The sequence below is a fragment of the Megascapheus bottae genome, chromosome 36, assembly GCF_031878675.1.
Source record: "Megascapheus bottae isolate mThoBot1 chromosome 36, mThoBot2.hap1, whole genome shotgun sequence".
Classification (NCBI taxonomy): domain Eukaryota; kingdom Metazoa; phylum Chordata; class Mammalia; order Rodentia; family Geomyidae; genus Megascapheus; species Megascapheus bottae.
Window position 1 is genome coordinate 1,804,823 of NC_143544.1, and position 20,310 is coordinate 1,825,132.

The following is a 20,310-nucleotide window of genomic DNA, read 5'->3' on the forward strand; positions in this document are numbered from 1 at the left end:
GCGAAGGTAGCACCACTGTGTGACCGTGCTCGGACTTCGTGGTCTCAAAACAGTGGCTGTGAAAGGCCTGCCACCGTCCTGGACGTCCACATCGGGGCCCCTGAGCGAGAGGATGGTGCGGGGCGACCCGAACACAGAGAGAAAAGTCCGGGGGTCAGGCCCGTGTCACCAAGTGACAGCCAGCCACCAAAAGAATGAAGGAGAAGGAAGAGGACGCTGCGTTCACCCGGTACCCCCGCGGGGTCCACCGCCCGCGACGGGGCACCAGGAGCTCAGAGCCGCCGGTCCCGAGCGGCTGCAGCCCAGGGAAGGCGACACCCACCGTCGTGCGCCACGCCCGAAAACGACATCGCGCGTTCTCCCGGAAATGACGCGGCCCCACCCACCAACTTCCGGTTCCGGGCCTGTTGGCGCGTGCGCACGCGCACTGCTCGCGTTCCTTCACTCGAGCGGTTGCACGAGGTGAAGCGGTCATGGACGACGCGGCTTCCACCTCGCCAGCGGCTTCGGCCGTCGGTACAACCTCCACCTCAGCTCCAGAGGACTCGACTGCTCTGGTACACCTGGACAAAAGCCAGGTGAGGCCCCGGGAAGGGTGTCAGGCGGGAGGCGTGGGCGTGCAGATGGAAAGGCCTGGAAACCGGGGCCTGCCTAGGGCCTACGGCCCCCCTTCCCCCCACGACGCACACACACACACGGGGGAGGCCGCCAGAGCGTCCGGGTAGCCCGCGGGTTTATCCGCACTGGCAGACCCTCGCTTCCCCTCAGACCTGCGTCCTGGCGGTCTGTAATTGGATTGCAAAAATAGTCGGGCGCCCATAGCTGTGGTCCTGTAATCCCAGCGTTGAAGAGGCTGAGATCTGAGGCTCGGCATTCGAAACCCAGCTCCTACAGGAAAGTTGATGAGACTTGTAGCTCCACCAGAAAGCCAGAAGGGAGAGAAGCTGTGGCTCAAGTGGCAGAACTCTAGCTCGGGGACAGTGTCCAAGCCCTGGGTTCGAGCCCCAGAACCAGCACTTGGGCTCTCATGATGAACACCACCCCTGTTTCCTCGTACTTACCAAATTTACTTGATCGCAGGGAGGAATGCTTGTGAAGCGCTTTGGGTGGGTACCTGGACACACGGTACACACTTAAGTGTTGCTGTCATTGGAGTGGGGGTGGAGGTCTTTCCTCCGATTGGTGCCCTGCTCGTCCTGAAAGGCACAGTCTCATCCTTTTGAGACAGGATCTCATTGTGTTGCTTAATCCTCTTGTCCCTGCCTCCCTTGGTGCTGGAATTATGGACATGCACCACTTCTCCGAGCTGTTTTGGTATAGATTGCTCTGAGTGTGAATTGTACAATTCTGTTGTTGTACAGATTACCTATTAAAGTTGATGTGGAACAAAGAAAGTATGGAGAGGAAGAGCAAATGTTCAATCATGCTAAGTTTGTATCTCTGTTTTACAGATTAGGAAGGCAGTGGAAGCCTTGTTGGAGCATTCCAAGACCAGAAGGAGCAAAAATGCATTGCTTTTGAATGAGAGCGAAAACTTATTTTTATTGGTGATATTATGGAAAATTCCCAATAAAGAACTGAGAATCAAAGTGTAAGTTCTAACCTCTACTCTTGCTCTTTATCTTATTTGATCATTTTGGGGTTTTTTTTTTTGTAACTTTTTTTTTCATATATTTTTTATTGTAATTAATAGAAGGGTTACATTATATTCACCAGATAGTAGGTGCATTAATTCACATACATTGATACCCTTTCTCATGTCTTGGTCCCCATTTCCCTTCCCCCCACCCCCACTTTTGTAACTTTTAACAGTGCAAACTCAAAAATGTGAGATAAAATGAAACTACTGCCTTCAAGAATGATAGAAATTTTGGTCAAGCGCTAGTAGCTCACACCTAATCCTAGCTACTCAGGAAGCTGATATTTGAAGGCAGCCTGGGCAGAAAAAGTATGAAACTCTTTATCTCAAGCTACTCAGAAAGAGCTAGAAGTGGCTTTGTAGCTAGCCTTGAACACAGAGGCTCAGGGACAGCGCTCAGGCCCTGCATTGAAGCGCCAACATCAGCAAAGAGAGGGAGAGAGAGATAAATGATAGAAATTTGGGCTCTTCTTTAGTAATAGAATATATTATAGCATACCTTGAGGCACAGACTTATTTACAGAGACTGAAACCATTAAAAGTCCTTAGCAGTGAACTCCCATGTGTAGAAAACAAACCCATAATAATTGTATATTGCTATCTATCTTGCCCATCTTGTCCTGAAAATCTGGCTCCTCCTATCTCAACCTCCCTAGTTTTAGTATTATAGGTATATACAATCCTGCCTGGCTAGCTGTATCTTAACTAAGGGAATGTTCTTTTAGAAATGCTGACCTAAGACATGAGTTAAAACTTAGGGGCTAGTAAATTCAAATTTTCCAGAAGATAAAGTTCTAAACCTTGGAGTATAGTTATTCTCCCTCCCATATGACAGTACAGGGCCTTATAACAGCACAGTTACATAGTGGTTACATCTGTATTGTTTGGGTGTCTTTGTTTTATTTTTATTGTTGCTTCCCAAATGTCAATGGACATTTTAGCCTGTGGGATTCACAGTGATTTCTTTGAATCTTAATTTTTTTCTTTGAGAACTATCTTGCTTGCTTGCTTGCTTGCTTGATATTTTTTTCAGTGCTAGGCTAGGGATGGAATCCAGGCCTCTTACATACTGGACAGACACTATTGTTACTAACCCTAACCCTACCTTCCTCTAAGTTTTCTTCTGTTTTCTAGAATTTCCTCTATTCTTTTTTTGCCAGTTCTGTGACTTGAACTCAGGGTCTGAGCACTATCCTTGGGCTTTCTCAAAGCTAGAGGTCTACCACTTGAGCCACAACACCATTTTGGCCTTTTTCTGGGTGTGTGGTACCAAGGAATCAAACCCAGGGCTTCATGCTTGTTAGGCAAGCACTCTACCACTTGGGCACGCTCCTGGGCCCCCATAGGTGTATTTCTAAATGGTGTTTCAATGTACTTCTCACACAAAGATTGGTAACATTACATAATGACATTTGATGTTGTCTTAACACTTCATGGATGTCTTATGTGTTTTGTAGGTCCTTGCCTCATAGTATTCGATCGGATTTGGCTGAAGTATGTTTATTTACCAAAGATGAACTGGATTCTCCTGAAGACACAGAACGTTTCTATAGGAAGCTTTTGAAGAAGCATGGAATTGAGTCCATCTCTCAAGTAGGAAGCAGGCTAATATTTTCCAGATTTTTCAGGGATTTAAATTAAGTTGAAGTGATACATAATACATTTAAGTTGCCAGATTAGCTTCCGACTGCCCTCCAGCATCTTCTCTAGTGGTTGGGATTGTGAGCATGTGCTGCTAGCTCAGCTGGTTCTCAGTCTTAATCTAGGGATCTTGCTCATTTACCACCATGTTCCTTACATGGCTCTTAGAACATTTTAGGTGCTTACTTGTTTGGTAAACCATAAAGGTAGAAGGTCTAGGATAGTTTCAAATCAGAATATAAATTGTTGCCCACTTCTCCTTGCCTATGTTCTTACTGATTTTGTGTTTTTATGTTTCATATTTTCCAGATCATCCCTTTCCAAACTTTAAAGACTGAATATAAAGCATATGAAGCCAAGCTCCGCCTCCTGGGGAATTTTGATCTTTTCCTTTCTGATGAAAGAATCCGGCGAATGTTACCAACGCACATAGGGAGACATTTCTATCAAAGAAAGAAGTAAGTTAACAGTGACTAGATGTCAACATGAAACAACAGGTTTGTTGATGTACGTTTTTCTGATGCCCATGTGTCTTGTAGAGTTCCAGTACCTGTAAACCTTCTAGCCAAGAATTTGTCCAGACAGATCAATTCCTGTTTGGGTGGGACTGTCCTGAACATCTCAAAGAGTGGCTCCTGCAGGTAGGCAACTTGCATGCATGTGCACGGCTTCACATTTACAGTGACTGTCCACTTTTCAAGGGTACTGTTAATAAAACCAATTCTTCAGTTAAAACTGAAACTTTCAGAAGTATTCAGTTCTCATCAGAGAATTGGAAGTAGGCCTGTGACTCAAAAGTTTTAGATCACTACCTTTGAGCAAAAATGCTAAGGAACAATGTCCAGGCCTTGAGTATTGTGTTTGGTTCTCTGATAGAAGTTTACATTCTGTCTACTGGCTGAGTATTAGAATGTGGCTTCTGTGCCTATGAAGCTGAGCTTTTAATTTTGTGTGGTTTTAATGAATTGAGAAGAATACATGTAGCTATTGTTGTGGTTACTGTGGATACTAAGGAAAGCCAGAATGAGCTCAATGCTTAGAGCACAGTCGTAGTCCTGGGCTTGCATGTTGCTCTGAAGATCCACCTCAGTCTTGGTTTGATTACTGTTATATAATTCTGAATACATCCTGTTCCATCAGATTGCCTGACATTTCTTTGATTCCCCCTACCTAACATTTGGGCTGAGCCTTGTAGGCAGCCCATTCTGTATCTGCTAAAGCGTGCTTTCTAGCATGAGCATAAATCACATTTCAGTCTTTTTTTTTTTTTTTTGCCAGTCCTGGGCTTGAGCTCAGGGCCTCAGCACTGTCCTTGGACTTTCTCAAGGCTAGAGCTCTACCACTTGAGCCTCAGCACCACTTCTGGCTTTTTCTATGTATGTGGTACCGAGGAATCGAACCTGGGTCTTCATGCATGCTAGGCAAGCACTTTAACCACTAGGCCAAACTCCCGGCCACATTTCAGTCTTTAAAATTTGTTTAGAACCTTTTTTTTTTTTTGCCAGTCCTGGGGCTTGAACTCAGGGCCTGCAACTAAGCTTTCTCAGGCTCACTGCTCTACCATTTGAGCCACAGAACCACTTCCTGCCTTTTCTATGTATGTGGTACCAGGGAATTGAACCCAGGGCTTTGTGCATTCTAGGCAAGCACTCTACCACTAGGCCAGGCTCCCGGCCAAAACTCAACACTTCTGATGTTTTTGCCTTTAACAGGAAATCTTTACCATGATGTATTTCTGTTTCTCAAGGGCATGTCTGTGCTTTATTTTGAAGCATTGATTTATTTTTAATGTTCCTTGGATACTGTGTTACATTCTAGTACTGTACGCATTGGTCACACTGCCATGGAGCCTCAGCATGTCACTGAAAACATTATTACTGTCGTGGAAAAGCTAGCAGAAAGGTTGCCAAAGGTATGTACACCCAGTGTGTGACAGGCATATGGATGACATTAAAGGGAAGCAAGGAGTAGATAAACACTGTTCTTTTCTTTTTCAGAAATTGCAGAGTATCAAACTCCTATTTGTGAAAACTGAGAGGTCTGTTTCCTTGCCCATCTTTTCCTCGTTCATCAGCTGTGTGGATGAGAACAGCCCAGTATCCTTCACTAGTCTGCAGAGAAAGGTTAGTAGACTGTAAATTACTAGATGGGCTTGATGAAGGTGTGAATGTGGTTCCCAGAACCCATGGACATTCCTGCGTGGAGTGCCTGTCCCGCTGGCTAGTCCCAAGCCTGTACTCTGTGTCCCTTGTTCCCACTGGCCAGAGGAGCTGGGCAACACTGATCTTCTTAAAACCTTGCATTGGCTAGTAAGTTAGGTAATGTCATTTGTTCTGTTATGGTTTTTGGTGCGGACAATGAGGCTTGTATTCAGAACCTCGTGCTCCATGGCTGGCACACAGCCACTGGAGCTATATCTCCACTTTTTGCTTTTTGCTAACTAGCTGCAAGTAAGAGTCTTGAGGATTGTTCTGCTTCTAAACTGATATTCTTAAATCTCAACCTCTTCAGTAGCTAGCAATATAATACAGGTGTGAGCTATCAGTGCATGGCAGATGTTTTCATTTTTAGTCTATCTTAAAGAGCCATGTAGGCATAAAGGGTCCCTGTGCAGAGACAAAGAACTAAGAGGAAGAAAACTCAAAATCAGCCAGGAATTGATGACTCACAGCTGTAATCTTGGCTACTTGAGAAGTGAAAACTGGGGACTCAAGGTTTGAGACCTGCCCAGATATAAGAGGTCTCAAGACACATTTTACTGATGACTGGGCATACAAGTAACATTCTACAACAAAGAGGGGGGGGTCATAATCCAGACCAGACATGGCGTAAATTAGGGCTTTGTTTGAAAATAACCAAGGCACCAAGTGCTGGTGGCTTAGGCCTATAATCCTACCTACTCAGGAGGCTGAGATCAACCCACTGGCACCCAATGAATATGAAATTTTTGTTAGATTCATTGGAATCTGAAAGTATTGAAAATGTTGATTAAAATGGAATTGCTAAGTTGCTAGTTCACAAACTATGTTTATAGTTTTGGAGAATATCATTGATCTTGGTGTTACACAGTAGCGGTTGAGTATGGTGCAGCCTCTGGTCTCAGCACTCAGCCTGAGGCAAGAGGACCCAGAGTTCTGGTGTCTGTCTGGGCTACAGAGCCATGTTGTAGGGCCCTGTATGAAAGGGGAGTTCAGGTTCCAGTGTCTGATAGAGGGTAAAGTTCTTTCTGAGGGGTCAGGAGCGTGGCCTAGTGGTACACCTAGCATTCATGTAGCCCTGGTTTAATCTCTAGGTACCACATATACAGAAAAGCTGGAAGTGGCACTGTAGTTCAAGTGGCAGAGCACTAGCCTTGAGGAAAAAAGTGTCCATGATTAATACTGTGAGCTACCAACACTCACTCCCTTCCCTTTGTTTTTCTTTGTGAGTCGCCTTATTTGTTTGATGTTCTTTGGTAGGAAAGAAAGAAAAAAGTGATGAAGGCGCGTGCAAAGGAAAAGAAGAAAAACAAGAAGTTGAGAGCAAGGATTCGGAAGTCTACACCAGCTTTACCATGGGACCAGGCATCCAAAATTGGGGAGGAGCCAGTGAAGGACCCTGGGTCCCAGAAAAAAAAGACAGAAAAAGTTAAAAGCCAGCCTAAAGTGACAGGCAAAGCAAAAGGCCGCCAACCTAAAGTGATAAACGACGATGATAATGATGACAAAATTCCACAACTGGTACCAATAGAAGGAACTCCAGCAAAAGAAAATGTCCAGGTAGTTTTACTTGTATTTAATTGTGATACTGAATTTGGTGCCCCCCCCCTTTTTTTTTGCCAGTCCTGGGCCTTGAACTCATGGCCTAAGCACTGTCCTTGGCCTTTCTCACCACTAGAGCTCTACCACTTGAGCCACAGCACCATTTCTGGCTTTTTCTATGTATGTGTGGTACCAAGGAATCGAACCCCAGTCTTCTCCGTGCGTCCTGGGCAAGCACTCTACCACTAGGCCAAACTCTCAACCTTGCTTTTTTCTTTTTCCCCAGTCTTGAGGCTCTGCCTGAGCTCTCTGAATCTCTCTTGTTCAAGGCTAGTGTTGAGCCACAACGCCACTTCCAGCCTTTTCTATTTATGTAGTAGTGAGGAATCAGCTTCATACGTGTTGGCAAGCATTCTACCACTGAGCCACATTCCCAGCCCTAATGGACTTTTCTTCCTGGACTGGCTTTGAGCCTTAAGTCTTCAAGGTCTCAGCCTCCTGAGTAGCTAGGTATACAGGCATGAGCTTGGCAGTATTCTTTAAAATGTTGTTTTTACAGGTAGTATAGCTCAATGATAGAGCCAGCTGCCTGGCATGTCCAAGGCCCAGGGCTCAGTATTCAGGGGTTTTTGTTTTGTTTTTTGCCAGTCCTGGGGCTTGAACTCTGTGCCTGAGCATTGTCCTTGGGCTTTTTCCTCAAGGCTAGCACTCTGCCACTTGAGCCACAGTACCATTTCTGGCTTTTTCTATGCATGTGGTACCAAGGAATGGAACCTTGGTCTTCGTCCATGCTAGGCAATCACACTCTACCAGTAGGCCAAACTCACAGCCTCTCAGTATTCAGCTTTTTAAACCCATCAAGTAAATACAAACATGGCAGTATCTTCTTTTTTTTTTTGGTGTGTGTGTGCGCATGCGTGGGCCTGGGCCCTGTCCCTGAGCTCTTCAGCTCAAGGCTACCTACCCTACCCTTGAGCCAAGCCCCACTTCCCGTTTTCTAGAGGATAATTGGAGATAAGAGTCTCAGGTCCTTTTGTGCCTGGGCTGGCTTTGAGCCTTGGTCCTCAGATCTCAGTCTCCTAAACAGCTAGGTGCCACGGTGCCCAGCTAAATCTGGCAGTTTCTTAATTACTCAGTGCTCAGCTATAAGCTCAGCTACTAGGAAGACTGAGGCAAGAAATTGCAAGTTCAAAGACCATTTTTGCTACATAGCAAGACTCTGTTTTGGGAAAAAAAATAGGTTTAATGGAGATTATAATAGGTTTATTGGGGGTTTGTGTTTGTGGCTTAGGTTTACACAAAAATAATCTCCAGTGATCCAGCAGAAAAACTGGAAGTGAGACTGTGGTTCCAGTGGTAGAATGCCAACTTTGAATAAGAATGCTATGGGAGAGCTCAGACAGTTCAAGCCCCCAGTACTGTCACATGCACAAAGTAGTTTTGGTCTTCGTTTGTATTTATAAATTGGGCAGCTTGCTATAGATCCTTGGTGCTGTCATCTTGGGAAGTATTCCATTTGGAATAGCCTCTTTGGGCCTTGTGGATTCTGGCAGCACAGCCTTGGCTCACCAGTTGGTAATCTGAAGTCTACTTGCAAAGGACTCACTAGAAGTCAGAGTTGGGCATGGCTTCCTCTGCACTTAGGAAGTGCTTGATGCCCTCTTCCCTTAAGAATTGAGAGACCCATGGGATCCTTTGCAAAGTCTTTACAAGAGGACCAGAGGTGTGGCTTCAGTGATAGTACCAGCCCCAGTAGGCATGAGGTACTGAGTTCTCAGCTCATCCTCTCCTATGAGGTTCAATGACTTCTGCCATTGCTAGGCTTAACTTTCCTCTCTCTCTCGTATAGTTGCAAAGCAGTGCCTCAGGAAAGAAGTCTCCAAAGAAGAGTGTGGGGCCCAGCACATCTGTTGGCAAGAAGAGAAAAGCCCTGCCCACTGGAGAGACCCCTGGAAAAGCCCCAGGGAAGAAGCAGAAGAAGAACCAGAAAGATGAGAGCGACTCTGTGCTGGGAAAAAGAGACCTGAGACAGACTCCCAAAAAGCCAGAGGCCAAGTCCTTTACTGCTTGTAAGAAATCTGGAAGTAATGATCCTACCACCCCTAAACGGGCGAAAAACTCCCTCTGAAGGCTAGGCTAGCTAAAAAGTCACTAGCTCGGCCCAGGACTCATCAGTTACCAAGACTTCCTAACATAGTGCGGCTGGGCGCAGTGGACCATGCCTGCCACCTTGTAGTGCTCTCACTGGGGCCAGGCTGAGCTGGATACCATAGTGAGACCCTGGCTGGCTTGCCTGGCACAGTATGCAGAGCTCTGGATTCCACCCCAGCACTGGGGGAATAGAGAGGTGAAGTAAAAGTATTTAGATCAACCCCCCCCCATTGCTTCCTGTTCCATGAGTGTGAGGTTTTGAGAACCTCCATACCTCCATAGGTGATTCTGACCTGTTTGTAAAAGCCAGTAGCAAAGTAAAATCTAATTTTGTTCTATTTTTGCTGATGTAATAGTCTTGTGATCATACACAAGTAAACTTAACATCTGTCTCTAGATGTGCCAATTGGACAGTGAGCATGCGACCTATTCTGTCATTTTCTGTAATGTCTTTTCTGCATCAGTTCACAAGTCAGTGCAAACATTGCCAAAACAGTCTTTAGGGTCTTTGTGCACAAGAATCACATAACAAGTGGCGGCACTGTGGCTCAAGGGGTAGTGTGGTAGCCTTGAGCTGAAGAGCTCAGGGATGGCACCCAGGCCCAGAGTTCAAGTCCCATGACCAACAACAACAACAACAAAAAAATCACAGAACATAAAGACAGTCTGCCTGGCCCATCCTGGCATAAATGCCTACAGTAAAGGAAAGTGACCTGGAGGCAAGAATTTCTTCCTATTTCTCTCTCTCCTCCAGATAGGCTAGCAAATGCAGCAGGCTTACTTGAGACATTTCCATTGTACTGCCTTTGAGCTGCATTATGGCCCCGCCTGCAAAGAGCTGTCCTCTATCAGTATTTCCAAGAGGACTGGGCTCATAAACAGCTGATACAAACCTGCTGGTATTTGACAGTTGCAAGGGCATAGTTGCATTGGAGACAGTTCTGAAATGTAATGGAAAAGTGTCCCAACTCACACGGGTTTCTAAGACTTCAACACTAGAGCGCCAAGCAACTGTGTCTCACACCTGTAATCCTAGCTACTGAGGCCGAGACCTGAGGATCAAGGTTTGAAGCTAGCCCTTGAGACCATCCAATAAACTGAGGAAAAGTCAGAAATGGTGCCCTTTTTTTTGGGGGGGGGGGGGGGGCTGAAGGATAGTACTCTATCACTTGAGCCACGGCACCATTTCTGACCAGGCCCTGGGTTCAAGCCCTACTACTGACTTACAGACTAGAGATGCCCAACTGATGCATCAAAATAGCCAAAGCCCAGCACTAGTAGCTCACACCTATAATTTTAGCTACTCAAGAGGCTGAGATCTGAGCTGAGGATCATAGTTCAAAGCCAGCCCAGGCAGGAAAATCAGACTTAGCTCTAATTAACCACCAGAAAACCAGCAGTAGCACTGTGGCTCAAAGTACCATGACCAAAATAGCTTAGGGACAGTGCCAGGCCCTGAGTTCAAGCTCCACTACTGACCAAACAATAATAACAATAAATAAATAAAACAGCCAGGAGACCCCCAAAGACTAGTGAGACATCTCTAGTCTTTCAATCAAGCCACAGCACATATGGTGCGGAACTTACGCAGGCAAAAAAAGTAGAATTGAATCAAGTATAACAATAGCATAAGATCCAAAATACAGGACTAAATACTGGAAATTTTTGTTGTTGAGCCACACTTTCCACTTCCACCTATTTTTTTCTAGTTAATTTTTTGCCAGTCCTGGGCTTGAGCTCAGGGCCTGAGCACTGTCCTTGGGCTTTCTCAAGGCTAGAGCTCTACCACTTGAGCCTCAGCACCACTTCTGGCTTTTTGCTATGTATGTGGTACCAAGGAATCGAACCTGGGTTTTCATGCATGCTAGACAAGCACTTTAACCACTAGGCCAAACTCCCGGCCGTGTCTCAAAACTTTCTTATCCAGGCCAACTTTGAACTTCGATCCTCAGATGGATGAACTTCTGGATCCTCAGATCCTGATGGATGAGCCACCATCACCCAGCTTTAGATGCTGTTGTGTACAGCTGAGGTCTTTTTTGTTTCTTTCAAAATGACTACAAGATATCAGAAATGCTCCAAAGGAATAATTTTGTTTTTTTCTACATGGATTAAAACCAGTGGTGGAGTGTACCTTGGCCATTCATCCCATTTGTTTGGCCCCAGGCCTTTGAAAGTTAAGGGTTCTGGCAACTCTTCAAACCCCACTTTCAGGATAGTGGACATCAGGAAGTCATAAGAAGGCAGGTTTCCCCTTAGCCTATCCGTGTTTCTCACTTGTCATCTGTCTCCCTTAACCATTGCAAGCAAATATGTCCAATCCAGTGACTGCATTCCTGGGGTACATTCGGGAGGTCCTTAGCTGTCTGACTTCCACTGAGTGTGGAAGTCTGGTGTCCTGCACAGGACTACTGACTCGTGTATGAGAATAGTCCTCATTGCACACAATGCCTCAGACCACGTGGACCTGGTTGCTGGAATACCTATGGTAGAGGCAGGTGTTTTTTTCCTTGTCCTTAGCTGCCTGCTAGCTTTCCTCATGCTAGCTTTCCTCAGAGTCATTGAAGAACAGGAAGAATTCAAGAATCTGGAGCTGGAAGTACAGATGAGGGGGTAGGTAATTGTCCATTACACCACACAGTCCTGGAAATCAGAGAGCAGCTGGCTGTCACTAGACTGGACCCATCTGACATTCCTTGAAGTTTTTAAGTGTTCTCAGTATATTTTAAATAAAAACAAACATTATCTTTTAAAACCTTCTCTTTCTTCCCCCCTCCCTCCCTTTTGTTCTACTTTTCTTTTTCTGATTTGCCAAATTAGCTGGAATTGCAGACATGAATAACCATGCCCAGTTTTTAAAAATATCTTTTTCTTCTTCCTATTCTACAGTCCATTTCCTAAGTCCACATATGGGGGAAATCCACCAATAGCATAAAAAAAAAAAAGACAAGGCCTCATTATGTAGCAATTCTCAAACTAGAGATCCTCTTACCTCAGACTTCCCGGTACTGAGACTACAGGTATATAGTACCATGTGTGGCTATCAAATAGCATTTGAATATCTTTAGGGGTGTCTTTTTGTTGTGCTACCAGCAATGGAACCCAGAGCTTTGCGTATGATGAAGGGTCTGGCTGCTACTGAGCTACATTTCTGCCGGAGCCAGCTGGCAGCGAACCGGGATTCCTGAAATAGGGGGTAGGGACTAAGAAAATAGAAAAAGAGACAAACAGATAGGGTCCGGGAGGACTACAACCTAAGTCAGCAGCCCAAGACTCCAGATGGCCGTGAGCTTAAGACTGTAGCCCAGTTTATTTCAAGTTCCCATCTTAAATGCTCTTCTTAAAACTAGGGATCTGCCAGGGGCTATATTCATACAAAACAGCCATCAAGTTGCAATTAGATTAAATGAGAAGGGATTGACACTGCCCAGTCATCCTGATAAGAAGTGACTGACATTGCCTAAAGTTATCCTGATAAGAACTTACTTTCTCGTGTACACAATTGTGTGGGTCCAAGATCACTGACCCCACAGTCGGCCCCCAACACATTTCCAAGCTTCAGATCTTGCAGGTAGGAGCTATTGCTGTTTCGCGGGGGACCAAGCCCAGTACCCTGCGTGTAGCTGTCACTGTACTCCATGGATTCTATCTAGGATCCATTTCCAGGTGACCTGAATGTCAGAGCCTGAAAGACCCACTGGTGAAGGACTAGGTCATGAGTCAGAATGGAGGGAGAAGACCCAGTAGGGCACTGAAGACAGAAGCCATGGTAAGTAGAGTCTGTATTCCAACTTGGGGGCCTGAGAGGCTGGGGAAGAGAATCAGACCTGGATCTGGAAAACCAGAAATACTCCCTTCCTAAGGCTCCTTCCACTCTCAGAAGCTCTTAAATTGGGTGGGTGGGTGGGGGTGACTGTAGAATTAACTAATTTCCTATTAACTGTGACAATTCCACAAATAGAAGCAGGGAACTGAAACACTGTGGCAACTTAGTATCCGAGGTGGGCTGAGAAAACAAAGACACTGGCCTCGGGAGCCACACTCTTGCCTTTTCTCCGCTTTCAGCACTGGGCATCGAACTCACAGCACTGTTATTGGCTAGGTCAGGGCTCGGCCATCTCTCTCTTCCCTCCCTCCCTGTCTCCCTTTTGCCGGCCCTGGGGCTTTCTCAAGGCTGGCAGTCCACCTCCTGAACCACGGCACCATCTGTGGCTTTTTCTATGCCTGCCAGGCGAGCCCGCTGCCCCCAGGCCAGGCTCCCAGCCCTCTCTGAGCTCTGGGCCTGAGCTCTTTCACTTTCACTCCAGGCTCCCCCACTGGAGCCGCAGCGTCACCTCTGGTTTCCTGTGATTCACTGACGTCTCAGATGTCCCTGCCCTGGGCTGGCTTCGAACCCTGATCCTCAGACCTCAGCCTCCCCCCCACCCACCCACCCAGCAGCTGGGATTGCACAGGCGTGAGCCGCCGGCTCCGGGGCGCTGCTGTCCAGCTCCGCGGGGAGGGACTCGGAGGAACCCCGGACGCCCCCCTCCCGTCCCCCGCGGCCCCACCCGGGCGCCTCCGGGCCGAGCGCGCTCGGACGACAACCCGAGACTAACCGCCGCCGCCGCTTCCGCCGCCCGTGGCCCGACGTGGCGCCTCCGCCTCCGGCCCCACGCTCCCGGGAACAGCCAATGGCAGCGGCTCCCGGACGCGGGGCGCGGCCTCCCGCCGCCAGGGGGCGCCGCAGCGGGCGCAGCCCGGAGAGCAGCTGCCGTCAACGCCGCGGTGGCCGAGGGGAGCTGCGAGCGTGCGAGCGAACGAGCCAGGGAGCCCCGGGCCGCCGCCGCCGCCGCCGCCATCGGCCCCGCGCCCCCCACACCCCCCGCCGCCGAGTCCCGCCGCCCCCCGGCGCGCGCTCCCGCAGGTAGGGGGAGGGGGTCCCGCGCGCGCCGCCGCGTTCTCGTGCCCGCGCCCGCGCGCCGCCGCCCGGGTCCGGGCCGAGTGGGGGAGGGGCGCGGCAGGGACCGCGGGTCCCGGAAGCCGCACGGAGCCCGGGGACGACCGGGTCGGGGGTGGTCACGGGCGTCAGCGGACCCGGAGGCGGCCGCCCGCCCGCTCCCTCCGCCGTCCCGTCCTCCCTGTGGTTATCGCGCTTGAAAGACGGTGATGGTTCCCCGGGCCGCGGGGTGCTGGTGGGCAGTGGGGGGGGGGGAAGCCCGGGGGGATCCCCGAGCTGGGGTGGGTCCCGCCTCGACGGCGAGGCACACCCCTTCGGGAGGGGGGTCTCCGCCCGCGGACCCCGAGACCTGTCAGCTCCCCTCGGCGCGCGGCCCGGCCGGGGTCGGGGTGGTCCTGGCAGGGGTGTGGTCACCGGAGGCGGGGCGCGGCCGCCGGGGCGTCCGGATCGGGTGCCTTTCCCGGGAGAGGAGGTGGTGGGTGGGCGCCCCCGACTCCGGGAGGTCTGCGCGGGGCGTCACCGATGGACGGGAGCCGGGGGTCCGGGGCGGGGGAGCCGGGCGTTCGCTCCGAGCCGGCTGGACCTGACAGGCGACGGGGGGACTGAGAGCTTGCGGACGCCTGCTGGAGATTCGAACCCGAGTGCGGGGGGAAGGTGGCCCTGGGGCGGGTTCCTCTTTGATCGTATGCCACGGCCCCCGGACAGGGAGTGGAGAGGTGGCCGGGCCCGGCCTGGCGCCGTGGGCGTCGTTCCGCGCGCGCGCGCGTCCCCGCCGAGGCCTGGCGCCCGGGCCGCCGTCTGGAGGGAGGCGCTCACCCCGGTGGAGCTGGAGAGCTGGCGGGCTAGGTGGGTTCTCCTGGCTCGCCAGGTGCTGCTGGTGGATTTTTTTTTATTTTTTTGGGGGTGGTGGTGGTGGTGGTGGTGAGGGCGAGGCAAGGTCAGTCCCGAGACTTGAACTCAGCGCCTAGTACTGCCCCTGAATTCAACTCGAGTCTAGTGCGCTCCCATTGTGGGCAGCAGTTCCACTTCCGGGTTTTCTGGCCATGCATTGGAGATTTAAAAAAGAAAAAGAAAGAAAAAAGGAGTCTCCTGGATTTCCTTGTCTCGGCTGGCCTTGAACCGCGATCCTCAGATCTTAGCCTTCTGAGTAGCTGGGATTACGGACCTGAGCCGTCAGCGCGGGGCCTGGAGGTCTGCTTCTGTGTCTGCAGAACCGTTTCCCCGTTGTTGTGTGCTGGACCAGTCGGATGAGCTCGGCTTGGGATCGGTGCATACATTCAAGTGTGTCTGTTCTGCGTAAAAGCCACGCTGGACTTGAGCTGTCCAGCCTGAACAGCAGAGCTCCTCCCCTGCTCTGTACCTGCGGCTTCTGCTTTGTGTTTGCATGTGCATGGCTGGGGTTACATCCTCACCTGTACTCTTTCCTGTCCCTCTGGGGACACCTGTCCGGGTGTGCGAGCCAGAGAATCCGTTCTTCTGGCGGATGTGGGTTGAGTTCATGCAGCGTCGCAGGTGAGGAACCTTCTAGGATAGCTGGGAAGTTTTGAATGTTGTAACAAGGGAAGAAGTAGACACCGAGGAACATGTCTGTCACTGGCTGTGCAAGCCATCCGGAATGGGCTTTCCAGACAAAGTATGTATAGAAAGTCTAGATGATATCGTCAAGTGCTCCGTGAAGGTGAAATTCGTTTTTCTCTTGAATCTTAGAGGTGAAATGTGTGTTCTTTAAAGTATAAGGTATTAGCAACAACTTGACGTGTTTTTCAATCAAGAAAAAGCCATAGAATATTATTTATTAAATATTCAGAAACTTAAAATTTAATGCCAGTGATCCACTATCTTTTAATTCTCTCCCTCCTGGACACAGTATTTTAATTAATTAATTAATTAATTTTTATTTATTTATTTATTTTTGCCAATCCTGGGCTTGAGCTCAGGGCCTGAGCACTGTCCTTGGACTTTCTCAAGGCCAGAGCTCTACCACTTGAGCCTCAGCACCATTTCCGGCTTTTTTCTATGTATGTCATACCGAGGAATCAAACCCAGATCTTCGTGCATGCTAGGCAAGCACTTTAACCACTAGGCCAAACTCCCAGCCCCTAATTTCTTTATTTTATTTTATTTTATTTTTTTTGTCAGTCATGGGACTTGAACTCTGGGCCTGGGTGCTGTTCCTGAGCTCTTCAGCTCAAGGCTACTACTACCCTACCCCTTGAGCCACCTGGCCACTTCCAGTTTTCTAGTGATTAATTAGAGATAAGAGTCTCATGTTCTTTAGTTCCCCGCCTGGCTTTGAACCACAATCCTCAGATTTCAGCCTCCAGAGTAGCTAAAATTGCAGGCTTGAGCCACTGGGCCGGCTACTTCATGTTGATGTTGTTGTTGTTGTTGTTGTTGTTGTTATTGTTTTCCCACTTAAAAGTCAAAAATACTTTCCTAGCCAGGCACGGTGTCTCACACCTGTAATCCAACTACTCAGTTGACTGAGATCTGAGGATCAAGATTCAAAACCAGCCCAGGCACAAAAGGACCTGAGACTCTTATCTCCAATTAACCTCTAGAAAATGGGAAGTGGGGCTTGGCTCAAGGGTAGGGAGGTAGCCTTGAGCTGAAGAGCTCAGGGACAACACCCAAGCCAAGTTCAAGCTCCATGACACCACCCCCCCAAAAAAAAATACTTTCCTAGGTGAAAGTATCAACACTGTGTTGCCTTCACTGCAACCCCTCTTGTCCAGTGTTGAGATTTTCAATTTCTACAGTACTGGCGTTTGAACTCAGGGCATCACATTTGCTAGGCAGGTGCTCTACCATTGGAGCCATATGTCATAGTGAGACTGCTTCATATTAAGTACTTGTACCTGAACACCTGGAAAGCTTTCCTGGCAAAGCCCTTTTTGCTTGCACCCAGATGCTCTGAATGGTGTTCCTTGAGCAAGTCTGTTACTCACAAGGTACAAGAGTGTGGGTATTTGCTTATCTGTACACATCCAGTGTCTGCCACCCGTGATGGGTGCTGCCCAGGCAGGCCCAGGCCTGGGGCCAGACTGTCTGGCTTGGAAATCTAGCTCTGCCACCTCCTCACCAGGATGTCGTGTCTGTGTTTCTGTAGCTTCACTGTGTCAGGATTAAATGATTTCATTCTTGGAGAGTTCTGAGCCAGCGTGGGAGCCAGCTCCTAGATGCAGCCCTGGGGTTTTCTCTAATGTCAGCCCAAGATTCATGGCAGGTCATGGGGCTTGAACTCTGGGCTTGGGCATTGTCCCTAAGCTCTTCAGCTCAAGGCTTCTGCTCTACCACTTGAGCCGCAGCACTATTTCCTGTTTTCTAGAGGTTAATTGGAGGTAAGAACCCCAGGTCCTTTTGTGCCTGGACTGGCTTTGAACTGAGATCCTCAGATCTCAGCGATCCTCAGATCTCAGCCTCCTGAGTAGCTAAGATTACAGGCGTGAGCCACCGTACCCGCTGTGTGTGTCTTCTTCCTGAACTGTACTTGACTTTCAGACATGCTTTGCTGGACAGGCACTGACTGCACTGGGAATCAGTCAACACAGGGCACTTCCTACCCTTTGCCACCTTCTTAGTGAGCAGGCAATGAAGTCAGCTGATGCCAGGAAGATGGAATTCCAGCCCACCATGGTTTAGTGCACTTAATATCCCTGACTCTACTTAGCTCTTCACCCTGGCCCCCACTCCACCCTCTGGGTCCTGGGGAGCCCCTGTGGTTTCAGGTTCACTCTGCTGCTGGTTATTCCCTGCCAGATACGCTCCTTCCTCTCTCTCTGTTCATATGAGCTGTCTACCTAGTAAACCTAAGGCTCTAGACTTGGTGTGTAGTGTTTCCTCGCCCTCCATTCTCCACCCAGTAGTTGTGCATACAGTCAGGACTGAGAGAGACAATGTAACACAGGCTCAAGTCTGTAATCTTCACCATGTGAGAGGTGGAGATGAAGGCATTATGGTTCAAAGCCAGCCTAAGTGTGAGTGACCGTATGTTCGTCAGTGGTGGGTCATGGCGGCATCATGTGTCCCAGCAGCAAAGGAAAGCACAAACAGGAGAACTGAAGTCCATGCCAGCCTGCTGCAAGTGAGACCTTTTGAGTGTGTGTGTGTGTGTGTGTGTGTGTGCCTGTGTGTGTGTGTCCTGTCCGTGTCAGTTTTGGGGCTTGCAGTTGGGTCCTGGACATTCTCTGAGCTTCTTTTCCTCAGGCTAGCACTCTACTACTTGAGCTACAGCTCTACTTCTGGCTTTTTTGGTAGTTTAGTGGAGATAAGCGTCTAACAGACTTCCTTGTTAAGACTGGCTTTGAACAGTGATCCTTAGATCTGAGCCCCCTGAAGAGTTAGGATTGCTAGCTAGGCCCTGTTTTGTAAAGCAATACAGAAAGGGACTGATGGAATGATTAAGTGGTAGAGCATCTGCCTGGCATGAGTAAGGCTCTGAGTTCAAATCCTGGTATTGCCCAATAAATAAATATATGAATAAATAAACATTTTCTGTCAAAAAGTCCCATAACCAAAGTGGAAGATCGATATCTGGAACTAAACAAATGTATGCCCTTTATCTGACAGAAGTTCTTAGAGGAGATAAGAACTTGGGGCCTCTTGGGGCCGGGAGTTTGACCTTGTGGTAGAGTGCTTGCACAGAGGCCCAGGTTTGATTCCTCAGTACCAAATACATAGACAAAAGCCAAAAGTGGTGCTGTGCTCAAGTGGTAGAACTTTAACCTTGAGAAACCCAAGGACAGTGCTCACATTTGCCCAGGACTGGCAGGGGGGGGGGGGAGCAAAGAAAATAACTTGTGGCCTCCTAGATATCAAGCATGCCTGCCCCGAGGGCCTGATTAGGTGATGATTAGGTGAGGCATGTGACACACCTGTACTGACAGAGTGACCACTTCACATGGAAAAGCAAGGTGCCAGCCCTTGCTCACAGCTCTGGTTTGTGTGAAAACAACACATGTCCTTTCAACTTTTTCCCTGAAGATAATTATAGATTCACAGGAAATTGCAAAAGTAGAAGACAGAGTCCTGCTTCCCACATGGTGACATGACTGTAGCACACATCGCTTCCAGGAAGTCGCCGTTGGTGCATTACTGTCCCCTGCCACAGAATGTGCTTGCTTTCCCCCCAGCGCCTTCAGTGACTGAGCACTGGGGGGAGGCGATCTGTACACGCTCGGTGTTTCAACCAGTGTCAGTGTCACACTCACTAGACGGCGAAATGGTACTTGGTTTTCCTCAAGGAGGGCTTCATGTGGTGGCCAAGTGTGACAGGGTATGGGACATTCTTTTCCACTGTTACATTAAGCTTTTTTTTTTTTGTCATTTGTGGGGCTTGAACTCAGGGCCTAGGTGCTGTCCCTGAGTTCTTTTGCTCAGGGCCAGCATTCTACCACTTTGAGCCACAGCACCCCTTCCAAGCTAGTAACTGAATGAATTCATGTCCCCAAAAATTTTCACAGCATCAAATGCAGTTAATAAAAGCTCATAAAGGCAAAATCCTCCATGATTGGTACCCAGGCCCTGTATTCAAACGCCAGGACCAGCACCAAAAAATCAAAGCTACCACTGGTGATTCACATCTGTTATCCTGGCTCCTCAGGAGACTGAGATCTGAGTATCACAGTTCAAAGCCAGCCTTGGGAAGAAAGTCCTGGAGACAGTTTTCTCTAGTTAACCACCAGAGAACAGGAAGTGGAGCAATGGCTCAAAGTGGTAGAGTGCCAAAGAGCTCAGGGATTGTACCTAGCCCCTGAGTTCAAGTTCCAGGACTGACAAATTGCTGTCTGTACTTTCCAACATCCTGAAGTCTTCCTCTGTTTCCCTGGGTAGCTTGCAGGGATACTTCAAAGCAAATGCAGGCGTCTTAGCTTTTCTGCCGTGAGCATTTCAGCACAGTACTTGTGTCACACACACATCAGAGCTATCATCCCCATAGACATACAAGGGGAAAATTTCTAGGAGCGTCTGTACCAAAAAGAAACATCTCCAGCTCTGCCTGTGTGGTGGGGCCACTTCCACCATGTGACACCCTGGCTGCTCTGAGGTGGACGTGGATTTCCGCCTTGTGTCTCTCCAAGTTGGTCCAAGTCAGTGATTTTTGAGTGTCATCTCCATGTGTAACATTCCAGGTGACTGTGTCGCCTTTCCTCCTGTCACCAGGGACATTTGACAATACGTGGCAACCTTTTGTTTCTCAT

General features: G+C 48.7%; 1 protein-coding gene across 1 annotated transcript; it reads left to right on the forward strand.

Annotated features, from left to right (window-relative positions):
* The first annotated feature begins 431 nt into the window (after positions 1-431).
* On the forward strand, positions 432-9,383 carry Rsl1d1 (ribosomal L1 domain containing 1). Its single transcript, XM_090324573.1, has 9 exons — positions 432-578; positions 1,452-1,591; positions 3,097-3,232; positions 3,590-3,738; positions 3,820-3,921; positions 5,099-5,192; positions 5,278-5,403; positions 6,739-7,038; positions 8,870-9,383. Exons 1-9 carry the CDS (start codon positions 474-476, stop codon positions 9,146-9,148), a joined length of 1,431 nt encoding a protein of 476 aa, XP_090180699.1. The 5' UTR covers positions 432-473; the 3' UTR covers positions 9,149-9,383.
* The last annotated feature ends 10,927 nt before the right edge of the window (positions 9,384-20,310 follow it).